The following is a 16,747-nucleotide window of genomic DNA, read 5'->3' as shown; positions in this document are numbered from 1 at the left end:
TTACATACACTTAGGTTGGAGTCATTAAAACTAGTTTACATACACTTAGGTTGGAGTCATTAAGACTAGTTTACATACACTTAGGTTGGAGTCATTAACACTAGTTTATATACACTTAGGTTGGAGTCATTAAAACTAGTTTATATACACTTAGGTTGGAGTCATTAAAACTAGTTTACATACACTTAGGTTGGAGTCATTAAAACTAGTTTACATACACTTAGGTTGGAGTCATTAACACTAGTTTACATACACTTAGGTTGGAGTCATTAAAACTAGTTTACATACACTTAGGTTGGAGTCATTAAAACTAGTTTACATACACTTAGGTTGGAGTCATTAAAACTAGTTTACATACACTTAGGTTGGAGTCATTAACACTAGTTTACATACACTTAGGTTGGAGTCATTAAAACTAGTTTACATACACTTAGGTTGGAGTTATTAACACTAGTTTACATACACTTAGGTTGGAGTCATTAAAACTAGTTTACATACACTTAGGTTGGAGTTATTAACACTAGTTTACATACACTTAGGTTGGAGTCATTAACACTAGTTTACATACACTTAGGTTGGAGTCATTAAAACTAGTTTACATACACTTAGGTTGGAGTCATTAAAACTAGTTTACATACACTTAGGTTGGAGTCATTAAAACTAGTTTACATACACTTAGGTTGGGAGTCATTAAAACTAGTTTACATACACTTAGGTTGGAGTCATTAAAACTAGTTTACATACACTTAGGTTGGAGTCATTAACACTAGTTTACATACACTTAGGTTGGAGTCATTAAAACTAGTTCACATACACTTAGGTTGGAGTCATTAAAACTGTTTTTTCAACCACTCCACAAATTTCTGTGATAATTTCTTGTATAGTTTTGGCAAGGCTGTTAGGACATCTACTTTGTGCATTCCAACAATTGTAAACAGACAGATTTTTTTAATTATAATTCCCTGTATCACAATTCCAGTGGGTCAGAAGTTTACATACACTAAGTTGACTGTGCCTTTAATCAGCTTGGAATATTCCAGAAAATGATGTCATGGCTTTAGAAGCTTCTGATAGGCTAATTGACATCATTTGAGTCAATTGGAGGTGTACCTGTGGATGTATTTCAAGGCCTACCTTCAAACTCAGTGCCTCTTTGCTTGACATCATGGGAAAATCTAAAGAAATCAGCCAAGACCTCCACAAGTCTGGTTCATCCTTGGGAGCAATTTGCAAACGCCTGAAGGTACCACGTTCATCTGTACAAACAATAGTACGCAAGTATAAACACCATGGGACCACACAGCCGTCATACCACTCAGGTAGGAGACTCGTTCTGTCTACTAGAGATGAACGTACTTTGGTGCGAAAAGTGCAAATCAATCCCAGAACAACAGCAAAGGACCTTGTGAAGATGCTGGAGGAAACAGTTACAAAATAATCTATATCCACAGTAAAACGAGTCCTATATTGACATAACCTGAAAGGCCGCTCAGCAAGGATGGAAGCCACTGCTCCAAAACCGCCATAAAAAAGCCAGACTATGGTCACATGGGGACATATATCGTACTTTTTGGAGAAATGTCCTCAGGTCTGATGAAACAATAATAGAACTGTTGGGCCATAATGACCATTGTTATGTTTGGAGGAAAAGGGGGAGGCTTGCAAGCCGAAGAACACCATCCCAACCGTGCATGTGGGTGGCAGCATCATGTTGTGGGGGTGCTTTGCTGCAAGAGTGACTGGTGCACTTCACAAAATAGATGGCATCATGAGGAAGGAACATTTTGTGGATGTATTCAAGCAACATCTCAAGACATTATTTTATTTTAATTTATCCGTTATTTTACCAGGTAAGTTGACTGAGAACACGTTCTCATTTGCAGCAACGACCTGGGGAATAGTTACAGGGGAGAGGAGGGGGATGAATGAGCCAATTCTAAACTGGGGATTATTAGGTGACCATGATGGTTTGAGGGCCAGATTGTCTTGCCCGGCTGATATGTAGGGGTCCAGATTTTGCAGCTCTTTCAGAACATCAGCTCTCTGGATTTGGGTGAAGGAGAAATGGTGGGGGCTTTGGCGGTTTGCTGTCGAGGGTGCAAGGCTTTTGACCGGGGTAGTGGTAGCCAGGGGGAAAGCAGGGCAGTTGATCGGGGTAGGGGTAGCCAGGGGGAAAGCAGGGCAGTTGACCGGGGCAGGGGGTAGCCAGGTGGAAAGCAGGGCAGTTGACCGGGGCAGGGGGTAGCCAGGTGGAAAGCAGGGCAGTTGACCGGGGTAGGGGTAGCCAGGTGGAAAACATAGCAGTTGACCGGGGTAGGGGTAGCCAGGTGGAAAGCAGGGCAGTTGGCCAGGGTAGTAGTAGAAGGAGTAGCTGGGGGACGAGGGGGCTGAGATGTTGGCCAGGGTAGGGGTAGCCAGGGGGAAAGCATGGCCAGCTGTAGAAAAATGCTTATTGAAATGTTCGATTATCGTAGATTTATCGGTGGTGACAGTGTTTCCTAACCTCAGTGCAGTGGGCAGCTGGGAGGAGGTGCTCTTATTCTCCATGGACTTTACAGTGTCCCAGAACTTTTGGGAGTTTGTGCTACAGGATGTATATTTCTGTTTGAAAAAGCTAGCCTTAGCGTTCCTAACTGCCTGTGTATATTGGTTCCTAACTTCCCTGAACAGCTGCATATCACGGGGGCTGTTCGATGCTAATGCAGAACGCCATAGGATGTTTTTGTGTTGGTTAAGGGCAGTCAGGTCTGGGGAGAACCAAGGGCTATATCTGTTCCTGGTTCAATTTTGGGGGGAATGGGCCATGCTTATTTAAGATGGTGGGGGGCACTTTTAAAGAATAACCAGGCATCATCTACTGAAGGGATGAGGTCAATGTCATTCCAGGATACCCCGGCCAGGTAGATTAGAAAGGCCTGTTTGCTGAAGTGTTTTATGGCTGTAATTATGCTGTAATAGTTTGTGTCTGGAGGCTGGGGTCAGTCTGTTATATCTGGAGTATTTATCCTGTCTTATCCGGTGTCCTGTGTGAATTTAATTATGCTCTCTCTAATTCTCTCTTTCTTTCTCTCTCTCGGAGGACCTGAGCCCTAGGACCATGCCTCAGGACTACCTGACATGATGACTCCTTGCTGTCCCCAGTCCACCTGGTCATGCTGCTGCTCCAGTTTCAACTGTTCTGCCTGTGGCTATGGAACCCTGACCTGTTAACCAGACGTGCTTCCTGTCACAGACCTGCTGTTTTCAACTCTCTAGAGACAGCAGGAGCGGCAGAGAGACTCGCAATGATTGGCTATGAAAAGCCAACCAACATTTACTCCTGAGGTGCTGACTTGCTGCACCCTCGACAACTACTGTGATTAATATTATTTGACCCTGCTGGTCAATGAACATTTGAACATCTTGGCCATGTTCTGTTATAATCTCCACCCGGCACAGCCAGAAGAGGACTGGCCACCCCTCATAGCCTGGTTCCTCTCTAGGTTTCTTCCTAGGTTCTGGCCTTTCTAGGGAGTTTTTCCTAGCCACCGTGCTTCTACACCTGCATTGTTTGCTGTTTGAGGTTTTAGGCTGGGTTTCTGTACAGCACTTTGAGATATCAGCTGATGTACGAAGGGATTTCTAAATACATTTGATTGATTTAATTTGTAAAAATCCACATCAATATACACACACAAATGTTTGCAAATGTATTCAAAATAAAACAGAAATACCTTATTTACATAAGTATTCAGACCCTTTGCTCTGAGACTTGAAATTGAGCTCAGGTGCATCCTGTTTCCATTGATCATCCTTGAGATGTTTCTACAACTTGATTGGAGTCCACCTGAGGTAAATTCAATTGATTGGACATGATTTGGAAAGGCACACCTGTCTATATAACGTCCCACAGTTGACAGTGCATGTCAGAGCAGAAACCAAGCCATGAGGTTGAAGGAATTGTCCATAGAGCCCTGAGACAGGATTGTGTCAAGGCACCAATCTGGGGAAAGGAAACAAAACATTTCTGCAGTATTGAAGGTCCCTAAGAACACAGTGGCCTCCATCATTCTTAAAAGGAAGTTTGGAACCACCAAGACTCTTCCTAGAGCTGGCCACCCGGCCAAACTGAGCAATCAGGAGAAGGAGCTTGGTCTGGGAGGTGACCAAGAACCCGATGGTCCCTGACAGAGCTCTAGAGATCCTCTGTGGAGATGGGAGAACCTTCCAGAAGGACAACCATCTCTGCAGCACTCCACCAATCCGGTCTGTATGGTATTGGCCAGATGGAAGCCACTCCTCAGGAAAAGGCACATGACAGCCCACTTGGAGTTTTGCCAAAAAAAAAAAGCACCTAAAGGACTCAGACCATGATCTGGAGGAAACCTGGCACCATCCCTATGGTGAAGCATGGTGGTGGCAGTGTCACGTCTGGAGGAAACCTGGCACCATCCCTATAGTGAAGCATGGTGGTGGCAGTGTCACGTCTGGAGGAAACCTGGCACCATCCCTATGATGAAGCATGGTGGTGGCAGTGTCACGTCTGGAGGAAACCTGGCACCATCCCTATGATGAAGCATGGTGGTGGCAGTGTCACGTCTGGAGGAAACCTGGCACCATCCCTATGATGAAGCATGGTGGTGACAGTGTCACGTCTGGAGGAAACCTGGCACCATCCCTATGATGAAGCATGGTGGTGGCAGTGTCACGTCTGGAGGAAACCTGGCACCATCCCTATGATGAAGCATGGTGGTGGCAGTGTCACGTCTGGAGGAAACCTGGCACCATCCCTATAGTGAAGCATGGTGGTGGCAGTGTCACGTCTGGAGGAAACCTGGCACCATCCCTATGGTGAAGCATGGTGGTGGCAGTGTCACGTCTGGAGGAAACCTGGCACCATCCCTATGGTGAAGCATGGTGGTGGCAGTGTCACGTCTGGAGGAAACCTGGCACCATCCCTATGGTGAAGCATGGTGGTGGCAGTGTCACGTCTGGAGGAAACCTGGCACCATCCCTATGGTGAAGCATGGTGGTGGCAGTGTCACGTCTGGAGGAAACCTGGCACCATCCCTATGGTGAAGCATGGTGGTGGCAGTGTCACGTCTGGAGGAAACCTGGCACCATCCCTATGGTGAAGCATGGTGGTGGCAGTGTCACGTCTGGAGGAAACCTGGCACCATCCCTATGGTGAAGCATGGTGGTGGCAGTGTCACGTCTGGAGGAAACCTGGCACATCCCTATAGTGAAGCATGGTGGTGGCAGTGTCACGTCTGGAGGAAACCTGTCACCATCCCTATGGTGAAGCATGGTGGTGGCAGTGTCACGTCTGGAGGAAACCTGGCACCATCCCTATGGTGAAGCATGGTGGTGGCAGTGTCACGTCTGGAGGAAACCTGGCACCATCCCTATGGTGAAGCATGGTGGTGGCAGTGTCACGTCTGGAGGAAACCTGGCACCATCCCTATGATGAAGCAGCATCATGCTGTGGGGATGTTTTTCACCGGCAGGGACTGGGAGACTAGTCAGGACCGAGGGAAAAATATGAAAAGATGAAAATAGCAAAGTACAGAGAGACCCTTGATGAAAACCTGCTCCAGAGCACGCAGGACCTCAGCCTGTGGCGAAGGATCACCTTCCAACAGGACACCGACCCTAACCACACAGCCAAGACAACCCAGGAGTGGCTTTGGGAGAGAGGCTGGACTTTAACCCGATCGAACATCTATGGACCTGAAAATAACTGCGCAGCGACGCTCCCCATCCAACCTGACAGAGATGGAGAGGATCTGCAGAGAAGAACCGGTGCCAATAGAGGGCTTCTAGCCCGAATCAAATGTTATTGGTTACATACACATGGTTAGCAGATGTTAATGTAACGAAATGCTTCTGCTTCTAGTTCCGACAGTGCAGTAATATCTAACAAGTAATCTAACAATTCCCCAACAACTACCTGATACACACAAATATTAAGGGATGGAATAAGAATATGTACATATAAATATATGGATGGCCGAACGGCACAGGCAAGATGCAGTAGATGGTATAAAATACAGTACATACATGTGAGATGAGTAATGTAAGACATGTAAACATTATATAAAGTGGCTAGTGATACATTTATTACATACATTTTTTAAATTATTAAACTGGGGTGTGAGTTGAGTCAGTGTCAGTATGTTGGCAGCAGCCACTCAATGTTAGTGGTGGCTGTTTAACAGTCTGATGGCCTTGAGATAGAAGCTGTTTTTCAGTCTCTCGGTCCCAGCTTTGATGCACCTGTACTGACCTCGCCTTCTGGATGATAGCGGGGTGAACAGGCAGTGGCTCGGGTGGTTGTTGTCCTTGATGATCTTTATGGCCTTCCTGTAACATCGGGTGGTGTAGGTGTCCTGGAGGGCAGGTAGTTTGCCCCCGGTGATGCGTTGTGCAGACCTCACTACCCTCGGGAGAACCTTACGGATGTGGGAGGAGCACTTGCCGTACCAGGCGGTGATACAGCCCGCCAGGATGCTCTCGATTGTGCATCTGTAAAAGTTTGTGAGTGTTTATGGTGACAAGCCAAATTTCTTCAGCCTCCTGAGGTTGAAGAGGCGCTGTCGCGCCTTCTTCACAACGCTGTCTGTGTGGGTGGACCAATTCAGTTTGTCTGTGATGTGTACGCCGAGGAACTTAAAACTACCGACTCCGATAACATATCCCCAGTGAGCCACGTTTCCGGGAAACAGAGAATGTTACAATCTAACCTTGATCGAATTTAATCTACCTTGTTGTCAAGAGACTAGACAAGGCGAGTAGTATGCTCTGGAGCGGTGCGCGATGTGACGTCTACCAGAAGACCAGGCAATGTGCCCGTCTACGGAGCCTGACCAGAAGACCCCTCCATCTCCCCTTTCTGCGGCGCCGTTGTTTTGGGTCGCCGGCTGGGGTCTGATCCATTGTCCTGGGTGGTGGTCCAAACAGAGGATCCGCCTCGGGGAAAGTCATATTCCTAGTTTTGATATTGGTAAATTGACGTTGCTCTTATAGCCAATAGTTCTTCCAGGCTGTATGTCATAACAGTTCCTGGGGTAACAATGTAAGAAATAATACATCAAAAAATACTAAATGCTGCATAGAACTAAACCGTCTCTATCGGCGCCATCTTGCCCCCAGGAACCTTTTGGCTTTTACATACAACTGGGAATTAATTTTGAATATCAGAGCGGTGGTAACTCATGACAACCAGGAATTACCCCCTCAGACAGGGTGCTACATTAGAGGAGGTGTGGAGGCCCATGTCAGACAGGATGCTACATTAGAGGAGGTGTGGAGGCCCATGTCAGACAGGGTGCTACATTAGAGGAGGTGTGGAGGCCCATGTCAGACAGGATGCTACATTAGAGGAGGTGTGGAGGCCCATGTCAGACAGGGTGCTACATTAGAGGAGGTGTGGAGGCCCATGTCAGACAGGGTGCTACATTAGAGGAGGTGTGGAGGCCCATGTCAGACAGGGCGCTACATTAGAGGAGGTGTGGAGGCCCATGTCAGACAGGGTGCTACATTAGAGGAGGTGTGGAGGCCCATGTCAGACAGGGTGCTACATTAGAGGAGGTGTGGAGGCCCATGTCAGACAGGGTGCTACATTAGAGGAGGTGTGGAGGCCCATGTCAGACAGGGTGCTACATTAGAGGAGGTGTGGAGGCCCATGTCAGACAGGGTGCTACATTAGAGGAGGTGTGGAGGCCCATGTCAGACAGGGTGCTACATTAGAGGAGGTGTGGAGGCCCATGTCAGACAGGGTGCTACATTAGAGGAGGTGTGGAGGCCCATGTCAGACAGGGTGCTACATTAGAGGAGGTGTGGAGGCCCATGTCAGACAGGGTGCTACATTAGAGGAGGTGTGGAGGCCCATGTCAGACAGACATTAGAGGAGGTGTGGAGGCCCATGTCAGACAGGGTGCTACATTAGAGGAGGTGTGGAGGCCCATGTCAGACAGACATTAGAGGAGGTGTGGAGGCCCATGTCAGACAGGGTGCTACATTAGAGGAGGTGTGGAGGCCCATGTCAGACAGGGTGCTACATTAGAGGAGGTGTGGAGGCCCATGTCAGACAGACATTAGAGGAGGTGTGGAGGCCCATGTCAGACAGGTTGCTACATTAGAGGAGGTGTGGAGGCCCATGTCAGACAGGGTGCTACATTAGAGGAGGTGTGGAGGCCCATGTCATCCCAGGAATTCCAGAGGGTGCCCCAAAACATCACCGGCAGACAAGAGGTACTCGGACTTCTAGTTCGACGCAGGAGCCACGCACAACACCCACCGCCTCCGAGTACTTACTTGCTAATGTTCAGTCTCTGGATAATAGAGACGAGCTCAGGGCGAGGATCTTTCAGGGCGAGGGTTGCTTTCCAGCGAGACATCAGGGATTGTAACATACTGTTTCATGGAAACTGTCTGGTCCAGCCAGTTGGGTTCTCAGTTCATCGAGCAGATAGGAATAAATACCTCTCCGGGAAGAAGGGTGTATGTTTCGTGATTGTGATAACATACAGGAACTCAAGTCCTATGTTCACCCAACCTAGAATAGCTCACAATCAAATGTCAACCGTATTACCTCCCAAGAGACATCTCTTCAGTTGTAGTCACAGCAGTGTATTTTCCCCCTCAAGCCGATACCACGATGGCCCTCAAAGAATTACACTGGACTCTATGCAAACTGGAAACCACATATCCTGAGGCCTCATTTATTGTAGCTGGGGATTTTAAAGAAAATTTGAGGAAAATGCTTCTATCAACACATTGACTGTAGCACTCGAGCTGCTAAAACACTGGACCGCTGCTACCACCAACTTCCAGGATGCCTACAAGGCCCTCCCCTGCCCTCCTTTTGGCAAATCTGATCAACGACTCCATTTTGCTCCTCTCTTCCTTTCACATAGGCAGACACTCAAACAGGAAGTACCTGTGCTAAAGACTATACAATGCTTGTATGACCAATCGGAATCCATGCTTCAATGTTATTTTGATCACGTGGACTGTTCTGCCTCCGAGAATAACAGACGAATACACTGATAGGAAGACTGAGTTCATCAGCAAGTGTATAGGAGATGTTGTACCCACTAAAACCTACCCGAACCAGAAACCGTGTATAGATGGAAGCATTTTGCGCAAACCACCGCATTTAACCATGGCAAGGTGACTGGGAATATAAACAGTGTAGTTTATGGTGCTTACGGACATATTCAATCAATCCCTATCCCGGTCTGCTGTCCCCACATGCATCAAGAGGGCTACCATTGTTCCTGTTCCCAAGAAAGCAAAGGTAACTGAGCATACCACTGCTGGCTTGCTTCTGAAGCTAAGCAGGGTTGGTCCTGGTCAGTTCCTCAATGGGAGACCAGATGCTGCTGGAAGTGGTGTTGGAGGGCCAGTAGGAGGCACTCTTTCCTCTGGTCTAAAAAAAATATCCCAATGTCCCAGGGCAGTGATTGGGGACACTGCCCTGCGTAGGGTGCCGTCTTTCAGATGGGATGTTAAACGGGTGTCCTGACTCTCTGAGGTCATTAAAGATCCCATGGCACTTATCGTAAGAGTAGGGGTGTTAACCTCAGTGTCCTGGCTAAATTCCCAATCTGGCCCTCAAACCACCAGTCACCTAATCATCCCCAGTTTACAATTGGCTCATTCATCCTCCTCCTCTCCCCTGTAACTATTCCCCAGGTCGTTGCTGCAAATGAGAACGTGTTCTCAGTCAACTGACCTGGTAAAATAAAGGATGGATAAACAAACAAACGACTATCGCCCCATAGCACTCACTTCTGTCATCATGAAGTGCTTTGAGAGTGAAATCACCTCTAGACCCACTTCAATCGCCATCACACGGCCCTATCCCATCTGGACTAGATGAATACCTGTTTGCGGCGGAGGTAGCCTAGTGGTTAGAGCGTTGGGCCAGTAACCAAAAAGTTGCAAAATAAAAGGTACAAATCTGTCCTTCTGCCCCCTGAACAAGGCAGTTAACCCACTGTTCCTAGGCTGTAATTGTAAATAATTTGTTAACGTACTTTCCTAGTTAAAATAAATGTAAGAACGCGGGTGACTTAACTATAGCTCAGCATTCAACACCACCCTCCAAGCTCATCATTAACCTGGAGGCCCTGGGTCTGAACCCCCCCTGTGCAACTGGGTCCTGGACTTCCTGACGGGCCGCCCCCAGGTGGTGAAGGTAGGAAACAACATCTCCACCCCACTGATCTTCAACACTGGGGCCCCACAAGGGTGTGTGCTCAGTCCCCTCCGGTTGACTGTGGCCATGCACGCCTCCAACTCAATCATCAAGTTTGCAGACAACAGTAGTAGGCTTGATTTCCAACAACGATGACACAGCCTACAGGGCTCTGGGAGTGTTTTTAATTCCATTGCTGTGAAATGGTTATATGACTGCAGGGTTGAAGGAACATCTGCTAAACACATGTGACCAGTAACATTTTATTGTTTACTCCCCAAATACAGGTACAAGCTTGTAGCATCATACCCAAGACTCTAGGCTGTAATCACTACTAAAAGGTGCTTCAACAAAGCTTGGGGATTTGAGCAAAGGGTCTGTAAATGTGATTAATTTGGTTTCTTTTCTTCAAAAGCCTTTCTTTGCTTTGTCGTTATGGGGTAGTGTGTCAATTGAGGGGAAAAACTATTAAATCAGTCTTAAAATAGGTCGTTAACGTAACAAAATGTCTGAACACTTTCCAAATGCAACCCATCAGACCCCATCAATGAATCACTCGTATCTGCATGTCCAGCCCTTATATTTAGCTTCACAACTAAGTATTTTACCATGTTATGTAATGCATTCGTTATGGATGAGCTTTTCATTGCTTTTAAGAGCTTGTTAATTAATCAGAAAACCAACGGAACAAACCAGAAGTCTGGAGCTCAAACAATATATATATATATTTTTTAAAAGGGGCTAGAAGTGGGACTGTAGGAGTTTAACATCAGCGCCAAATAACATTCAGACACTCAGGTACCAACAGCAACACAAGTAGTACAAGTAGACTCCGGTGTTCTGCTCCAGACGGCTTTTTATTGTGGTAGATGTTCGACACAGCGGCCAGGTCAAAAACACAACAGTCTGATTCTCCGGTAACTGTCTACTGGTCTTTCAGCTCCTTCAGTCTCCTGATGGCCGACTTCACCGTGACTGCAGACGTCGTGCTGTGGAACAGAGAGCGAACACAGAGCGGTGGTTTAGCACATGCAGTGGAAAATATACTGAACTCACAAGACACCAAGGGCCAGGCAGTTTCCCTACACACAGGTTAAGTCTAGTCCTGAACTAAGAAGTCCTTTCTATGAAGAATCTCTATTAAAGTGCTCCAGTCCTGGACTAGGCTTAACCTGTGTCTGGTAAATCAGTTGCCTATAGCAACTGGTGTTGATTTGACCTCATCTTTTAGGTCATTGTCCTGCTGAAAGGTGACTTCTTCCTCTAGGATTTTGCCTGCGCTTAGTTTGTAACCTGAAAACTCAGTTATAAGGATGCAGCCACTACTAAGCTTGTAAATATGGAGAGTGGTACTCAGTGCCACAAACAGAGCACTTTGTATTCTGGGCAAAAACTTGGAATTCTTTGCGGTATTATTTTATTGCCCTTTTGCAAACAGGACAAATGTTTCAACCCTCTGAACAAAGAAAAGTCAAGGTACACGACTCTGTCAATATATTCCTGCTAATCCCAGTCTGGAGGGACAAATCACCACTATACCAGAGATGCTACCTGCTAATCCCAGTCTGGAGGGACAAATCACCACTATACCAGAGATGCTACCTGCTAATCCCAGTCTGGAGGGATAAATCACCACTATACCAGAGATGCTACCTGCTAATCCCAGTCTGGAGGGGAAAATCACCACTATACCAGAGATGCTACCTGCTAATCCCAGTCTGGAGGGGAAAATCACCTCACATGCTCATATTCTAGAATCCACATAAAGAACCAATCAGACTTGTTGTGGAGCAAAACCAGCACGTGGTGACACAGTGCACAACATGTACAGTTTCATTTTGATGGACCGAATAAATATCTAAAAATGTTTCCACCACTTTTTTTTAAATTATAGCTAAAACTTGCGTTAAAATAGACTAGTCTACATGAGATTACAGTGCAGGTAGACTAGTCTACATGAGATTACAGTGCAGGTAGACTAGTCTACATGAGATTACAGTGCAGGTAGACTAGTCTACATGAGATTACAGTGCAGGTAGACTAGTCTACATGAGATTACAGTGCAGGTAGACTAGTCTACATGAGATTACAGTGCAGGTAGACTAGTCTACATGAGATTACAGTGCAGGTAGACTAGTCTACATGAGATTACAGTGCAGGTAGACTAGTCTACATGAGATTACAGTGCAGGTAGACTAGTCTACATGAGATTACAGTGCAGGTAGACTAGTCTACATGAGATTACAGTGCAGGTAGACTAGTCTACATGAGATTACAGTGCAGGTAGACTAGTCTACATGAGATTACAGTGCAGGTAGACTAGTCTACATGAGATTTCAGTGCAGGTAGACTAGTCTACATGAGATTACAGTGCAGGTAGACTAGTCTACATGAGATTACAGTGCAGGTAGACTAGTCTACATGAGATTTCAGTGCAGGTAGACTAGTCTACATGAGATTACAGTGCAGGTAGACTAGTCTACATGAGATTACAGTGCAGGTAGACTAGTCTACATGAGATTACAGTGCAGGTAGACTAGTCTACATGAGATTACAGTGCAGGTAGACTAGTCTACATGAGATTACAGTGCAGGTAGACTAGTCTACATGAGATTACAGTGCAGGTAGACTAGTCTACATGAGATTACAGTGCAGGTAGACTAGTCTACATGAGATTACAGTGCAGGTAGACTAGTCTACATGAGATTATTATAGACAGAATATTTGTATTTGTCAAATGGCAGCATGGATCATTTCAACAGAATAAGGAAAAGGAGCGTTAAATTCATGACCTTCCACCGTGGTAACAGATCCCTGGTCTAATCTGAGGGGATAGATGGAGAAGGCACCCCCTCGCAGTCCAGAAACACAGTTCTCCGTGGTTACTGATCCCTGGTCTAATCTGAGGGGATAGATGGAGAAGGAACCCCCTCACAGTCCAGAAACACAGTTCTCCGTGGTTACTGATCCCTGGTCTAATCTGAGGGGATAGATGGAGAAGGAACCCCCTCACAGTCCAGAAACACAGTTCTACGTGGTTACAGATCCCTGGTCTAATCTGAGGGGATAGATGGAGAAGGCACCCCCTCACAGTCCAGAAACACAGTTCTACGTCCACAGGCTCACAGTGTTACTTACTTGTATGTCCAGGCGCCTCCAGCAACAGTCTTCATGCAGGACCCACAGTGCCAGATACCAACTGCCCTCCTCTTCATCTTAGTCTGATGATGAAACACAAGTACTGTTTAGTAACGTCAGTTCAATACTGTTATTAACCTCCAACTGTCCCCCTCCTTCATTATGGCCTCTCATGTTATTAATGTTCCTATACTTCTGAGTATAACCACGTCCAAAGTTTTACCCAGAACCCAACACCGATCATACAAAGGATCATTTATCAGTTTGATCAAACGTAGGACCCCTGTAGGTATCACAAAAAACTATTTGATTAATATTGAATAAGGTTTTGAAGTGTGTCCTATACCTAAGAGAGATAAGAAAAGCCCTTATTTTTGGGGCACAAATCTACCTCCATTAACTGGTATGGGTTACCTTCAGACGAGTCCTGGGACCCTTGTGAGGCCGTAGAGCAAAATAGAGAATAGTGTTGGTGAGAGTCGTCTTTCCATAGTGGTCATATTAGTATGTAAGCCATACCGGTCGACGCTACAAATATTTATGGGGAATAAATACTTTTGGGTTTGTCTCCGTCTAACAGCGCTCTAGCTGTCACCACAGATGTGGAAGGCAGAAACGACTACACCTCCAGTTTAAACTGACAAGAGTTTGATGGGGATTGTTTTATTATGTTACTTAGATTGACACACCAGTGCATCAACAGACTTAAGGATTAAGACATCAGTAACCGTTCTGCAGGAACAAAACATTTCTGCTGTCCATGGGTGTGTGGGCCGTACCTTGCCACAGAAGGAGCAGGTGTACTGGCTGTATATGTTAGAGGTGTGGACCGTACCATGTTAGAGGTGTGGACCGTACCATGTTAGAGGTGTGGACCGTACCATGTTAGAGGTGTGGACCGTACCTTGCCACAGAAGGAGCAGGTGTACTTGGCGTGCTGGCTGATCTCAATCTTCTTCACCATCTTCCTGAGCGACGCGCCGTAACGCGTGCCATATTTACCCACAATCCCCACCTTCTTGGTGCGCTTGGCCTGAGGAAGAGGGAGACACCAAATTAACACACAATAACCTCGTCCAACTAGCATCTCCCATCTTACTGTTAGCCTTTATGGTAGGAAATACCACTCCTCCCATTACATAGACAAAAACCTCAACAGGGGCACTGCAAACAAACATTTAGCTAACAGCGTTATATATATATATATATGACCTGTCATTGACCGGGCCAAGCCTGAGTACAACACTCAAATCTAACAAACTGCACTGCTCGGTTGTCGTCAACAAGGCAACACGATCCTTCATTCAAACTGGAAAGACAAATAATGCATTTCATTTAAAAGCAATCGATTTTGCACGTGAAAATACTGAATTCTACTCATTACGCCACGTGATAACCTACATGGCTTGTTTTGAGCAGACTTCCTCATCTGCCTGAAAGGGGCATGCCCGAGAGACAGCTCGGTTCCTAAACGAATGCAATCCCTTTTCCACCCAGGCCAAACTACTTTTACCCAGGCCAAGTTAATAGAACCCCCCCAATAACTAGCAAGGCAATGACCTCACCCAGCATTTTCTCAAACATCACACGGTCAACCTTGGCAAGCAAACTACCCAAATCTAGTTAAACATGCACCAGCCAACTTACTACGCTTTTGATTTCTTGGCATATAGACAACATGGCGGATGTAACTAACGTCTGCTCTACAACCACACTCAAGAATACAGTTAGTTACATTTGTAAAACATTAAGAAGTTAGTATTAGCTTGGCTGGCAACGATGACTGCAGTCTACAGCGGCGAGGACAAGTAACCAGTCTTTAACAGATAGTTAAAGCAACTACAACTACAGTAGCTATTGACATAACTAAGCGCTGTTTATGGTTGTTACAAAAACCACAAACACATATCTGTAACTAGCTTGGTAACGGGACCCAATTTTAACTAGTTTGGTAACGGAACCCAATTTTAAGCACTGGGTGCGCAAACCCGAGTGACATACACATACCGGGCGTCCATTTCTATAACTACCAGTTATACGAACAGTAAAAACACGTATTTTGGCCATTCGCTCTCAAAAATATCTGCAATAACTTTTGGAGCTAATGGCGAATTATATTAACGGCCCATTAGATAAATTGTTATTCCATCAACCGCTTTGGATTAGTTAGATGGGTGTGGATTAGGAAGGGGACATTTTCGTCTCACCATTGTAGTTCTGGAGACGTAGGTCCAAAAAGGAAGCGCACAGTACGCAGGCGCAATTTACCCCTGTGGAATGTATTGCATTGTGGGATGTTGGCGCTGTTGCCTCTTCCCCCCCTCAGCAACGCTTCTACTGCTAGAGGTTGCGTTCTATAAAATGACTATTTTGTTTGAATATGGAAGTTGATGTGTAGGAACTAGAATATTTCAGTGATATTTCTGCTGTGTGCAGCCTTGACGGATCCCATGGGATTTTTTTATTTAATTTTTTATTTATTTCACCTTTATTTAACCAGGTAGGCTAGTTGTGAACAAGTTCTCATTTACAACTGTGACCTGGCCAAGATAAAGCATAGCAGTGTGAACAGACAACAACACAGAGTTACACATGGAGTAAACAATTAACAAGTCAATAACACAGTAGAAAAAAAAGAGAAAAAATAGTCTATGTACATTGTGTGCAAAAGGCATGAGGAGGTAGGCGAATAATTACAATTTTGTAGATTAACACTGGAGTGATAAATGATCAGATGGTCATGTACAGGTAGAGATACTGGATGATGCTTGTAATTGCAAAAATCTCTGAAGCTGGAGACTCACATCTCCCTCACTAGCTTTAAGCACCAGCTGTCTGAGCAGTTTACAGATCACTGCACCTGTACATAGCCTGTAAACAGCCCATCTATCTACCTACCTCATCCCCATAATGGTATTTATTTATTTATTTTGTTCCTTTTGCACCCCAGTATCTCTACTTGCACATTCATCTTCTGCCGATCTACCATTCCAGTGTTTTAATTGCTATATTGTAATTACTTCGCCACCATGGCCTATTTATTTCCTTAACTTACCTCATTTGCACTCACTGTATATAGACTTTTTGTTTTCTTTTGTTCTACTGTATTATTGACTGTATGTTTGTTTATTCTATGTGTAACTCTGTGTTGTTGTATGTGTCGAATTGCTACGCTTTATCTTGGCCAGGTCGCCAGTTGCAAATGAGAACTTGTTCTCAACTAGCCTACCTGGTTAAATAAAGGTGGAATAAAATAAATGCTGTGCACTCTATTCTGATAAACCTATTGTTTGCCATGTTATAGCCTTATTTGGACTACTAGAGACATTGGTTATGTCATTATTATCCAAGCATGTGCATTATTCCAGAGGAAGATTCACACAGGATTCGTTTTCACAAACTGCCCCCTGTAATTATTTATTTGAC

The 16,747-nt window shown here is 45.5% G+C and overlaps 1 protein-coding gene across 1 annotated transcript; it reads right to left on the bottom strand.

Annotated features, from left to right (window-relative positions):
* Positions 1 to 11,021: 11,021 nt before the first annotated feature.
* LOC115125899 (large ribosomal subunit protein eL43) lies at positions 11,022 to 15,635 on the bottom strand. Its single transcript, XM_029655482.2, has 4 exons — positions 15,529 to 15,635; positions 14,226 to 14,354; positions 13,322 to 13,404; positions 11,022 to 11,172 (listed from the first exon to the last, which is right to left on the bottom strand). The coding sequence occupies exons 1-4, from the start codon at positions 15,529 to 15,531 to the stop codon at positions 11,109 to 11,111; spliced, it is 279 nt and encodes a 92-aa protein (XP_029511342.1). The 5' UTR covers positions 15,532 to 15,635; the 3' UTR covers positions 11,022 to 11,108.
* Between the last annotated feature and the right edge of the window lie 1,112 nt (positions 15,636 to 16,747).

Source organism: Oncorhynchus nerka, linkage group LG9b (genome assembly GCF_034236695.1).
Source record: "Oncorhynchus nerka isolate Pitt River linkage group LG9b, Oner_Uvic_2.0, whole genome shotgun sequence".
Taxonomy (NCBI): Eukaryota; Metazoa; Chordata; class Actinopteri; order Salmoniformes; family Salmonidae; genus Oncorhynchus; species Oncorhynchus nerka.
This window is presented reverse-complemented; position numbering and strand designations above follow the sequence as displayed.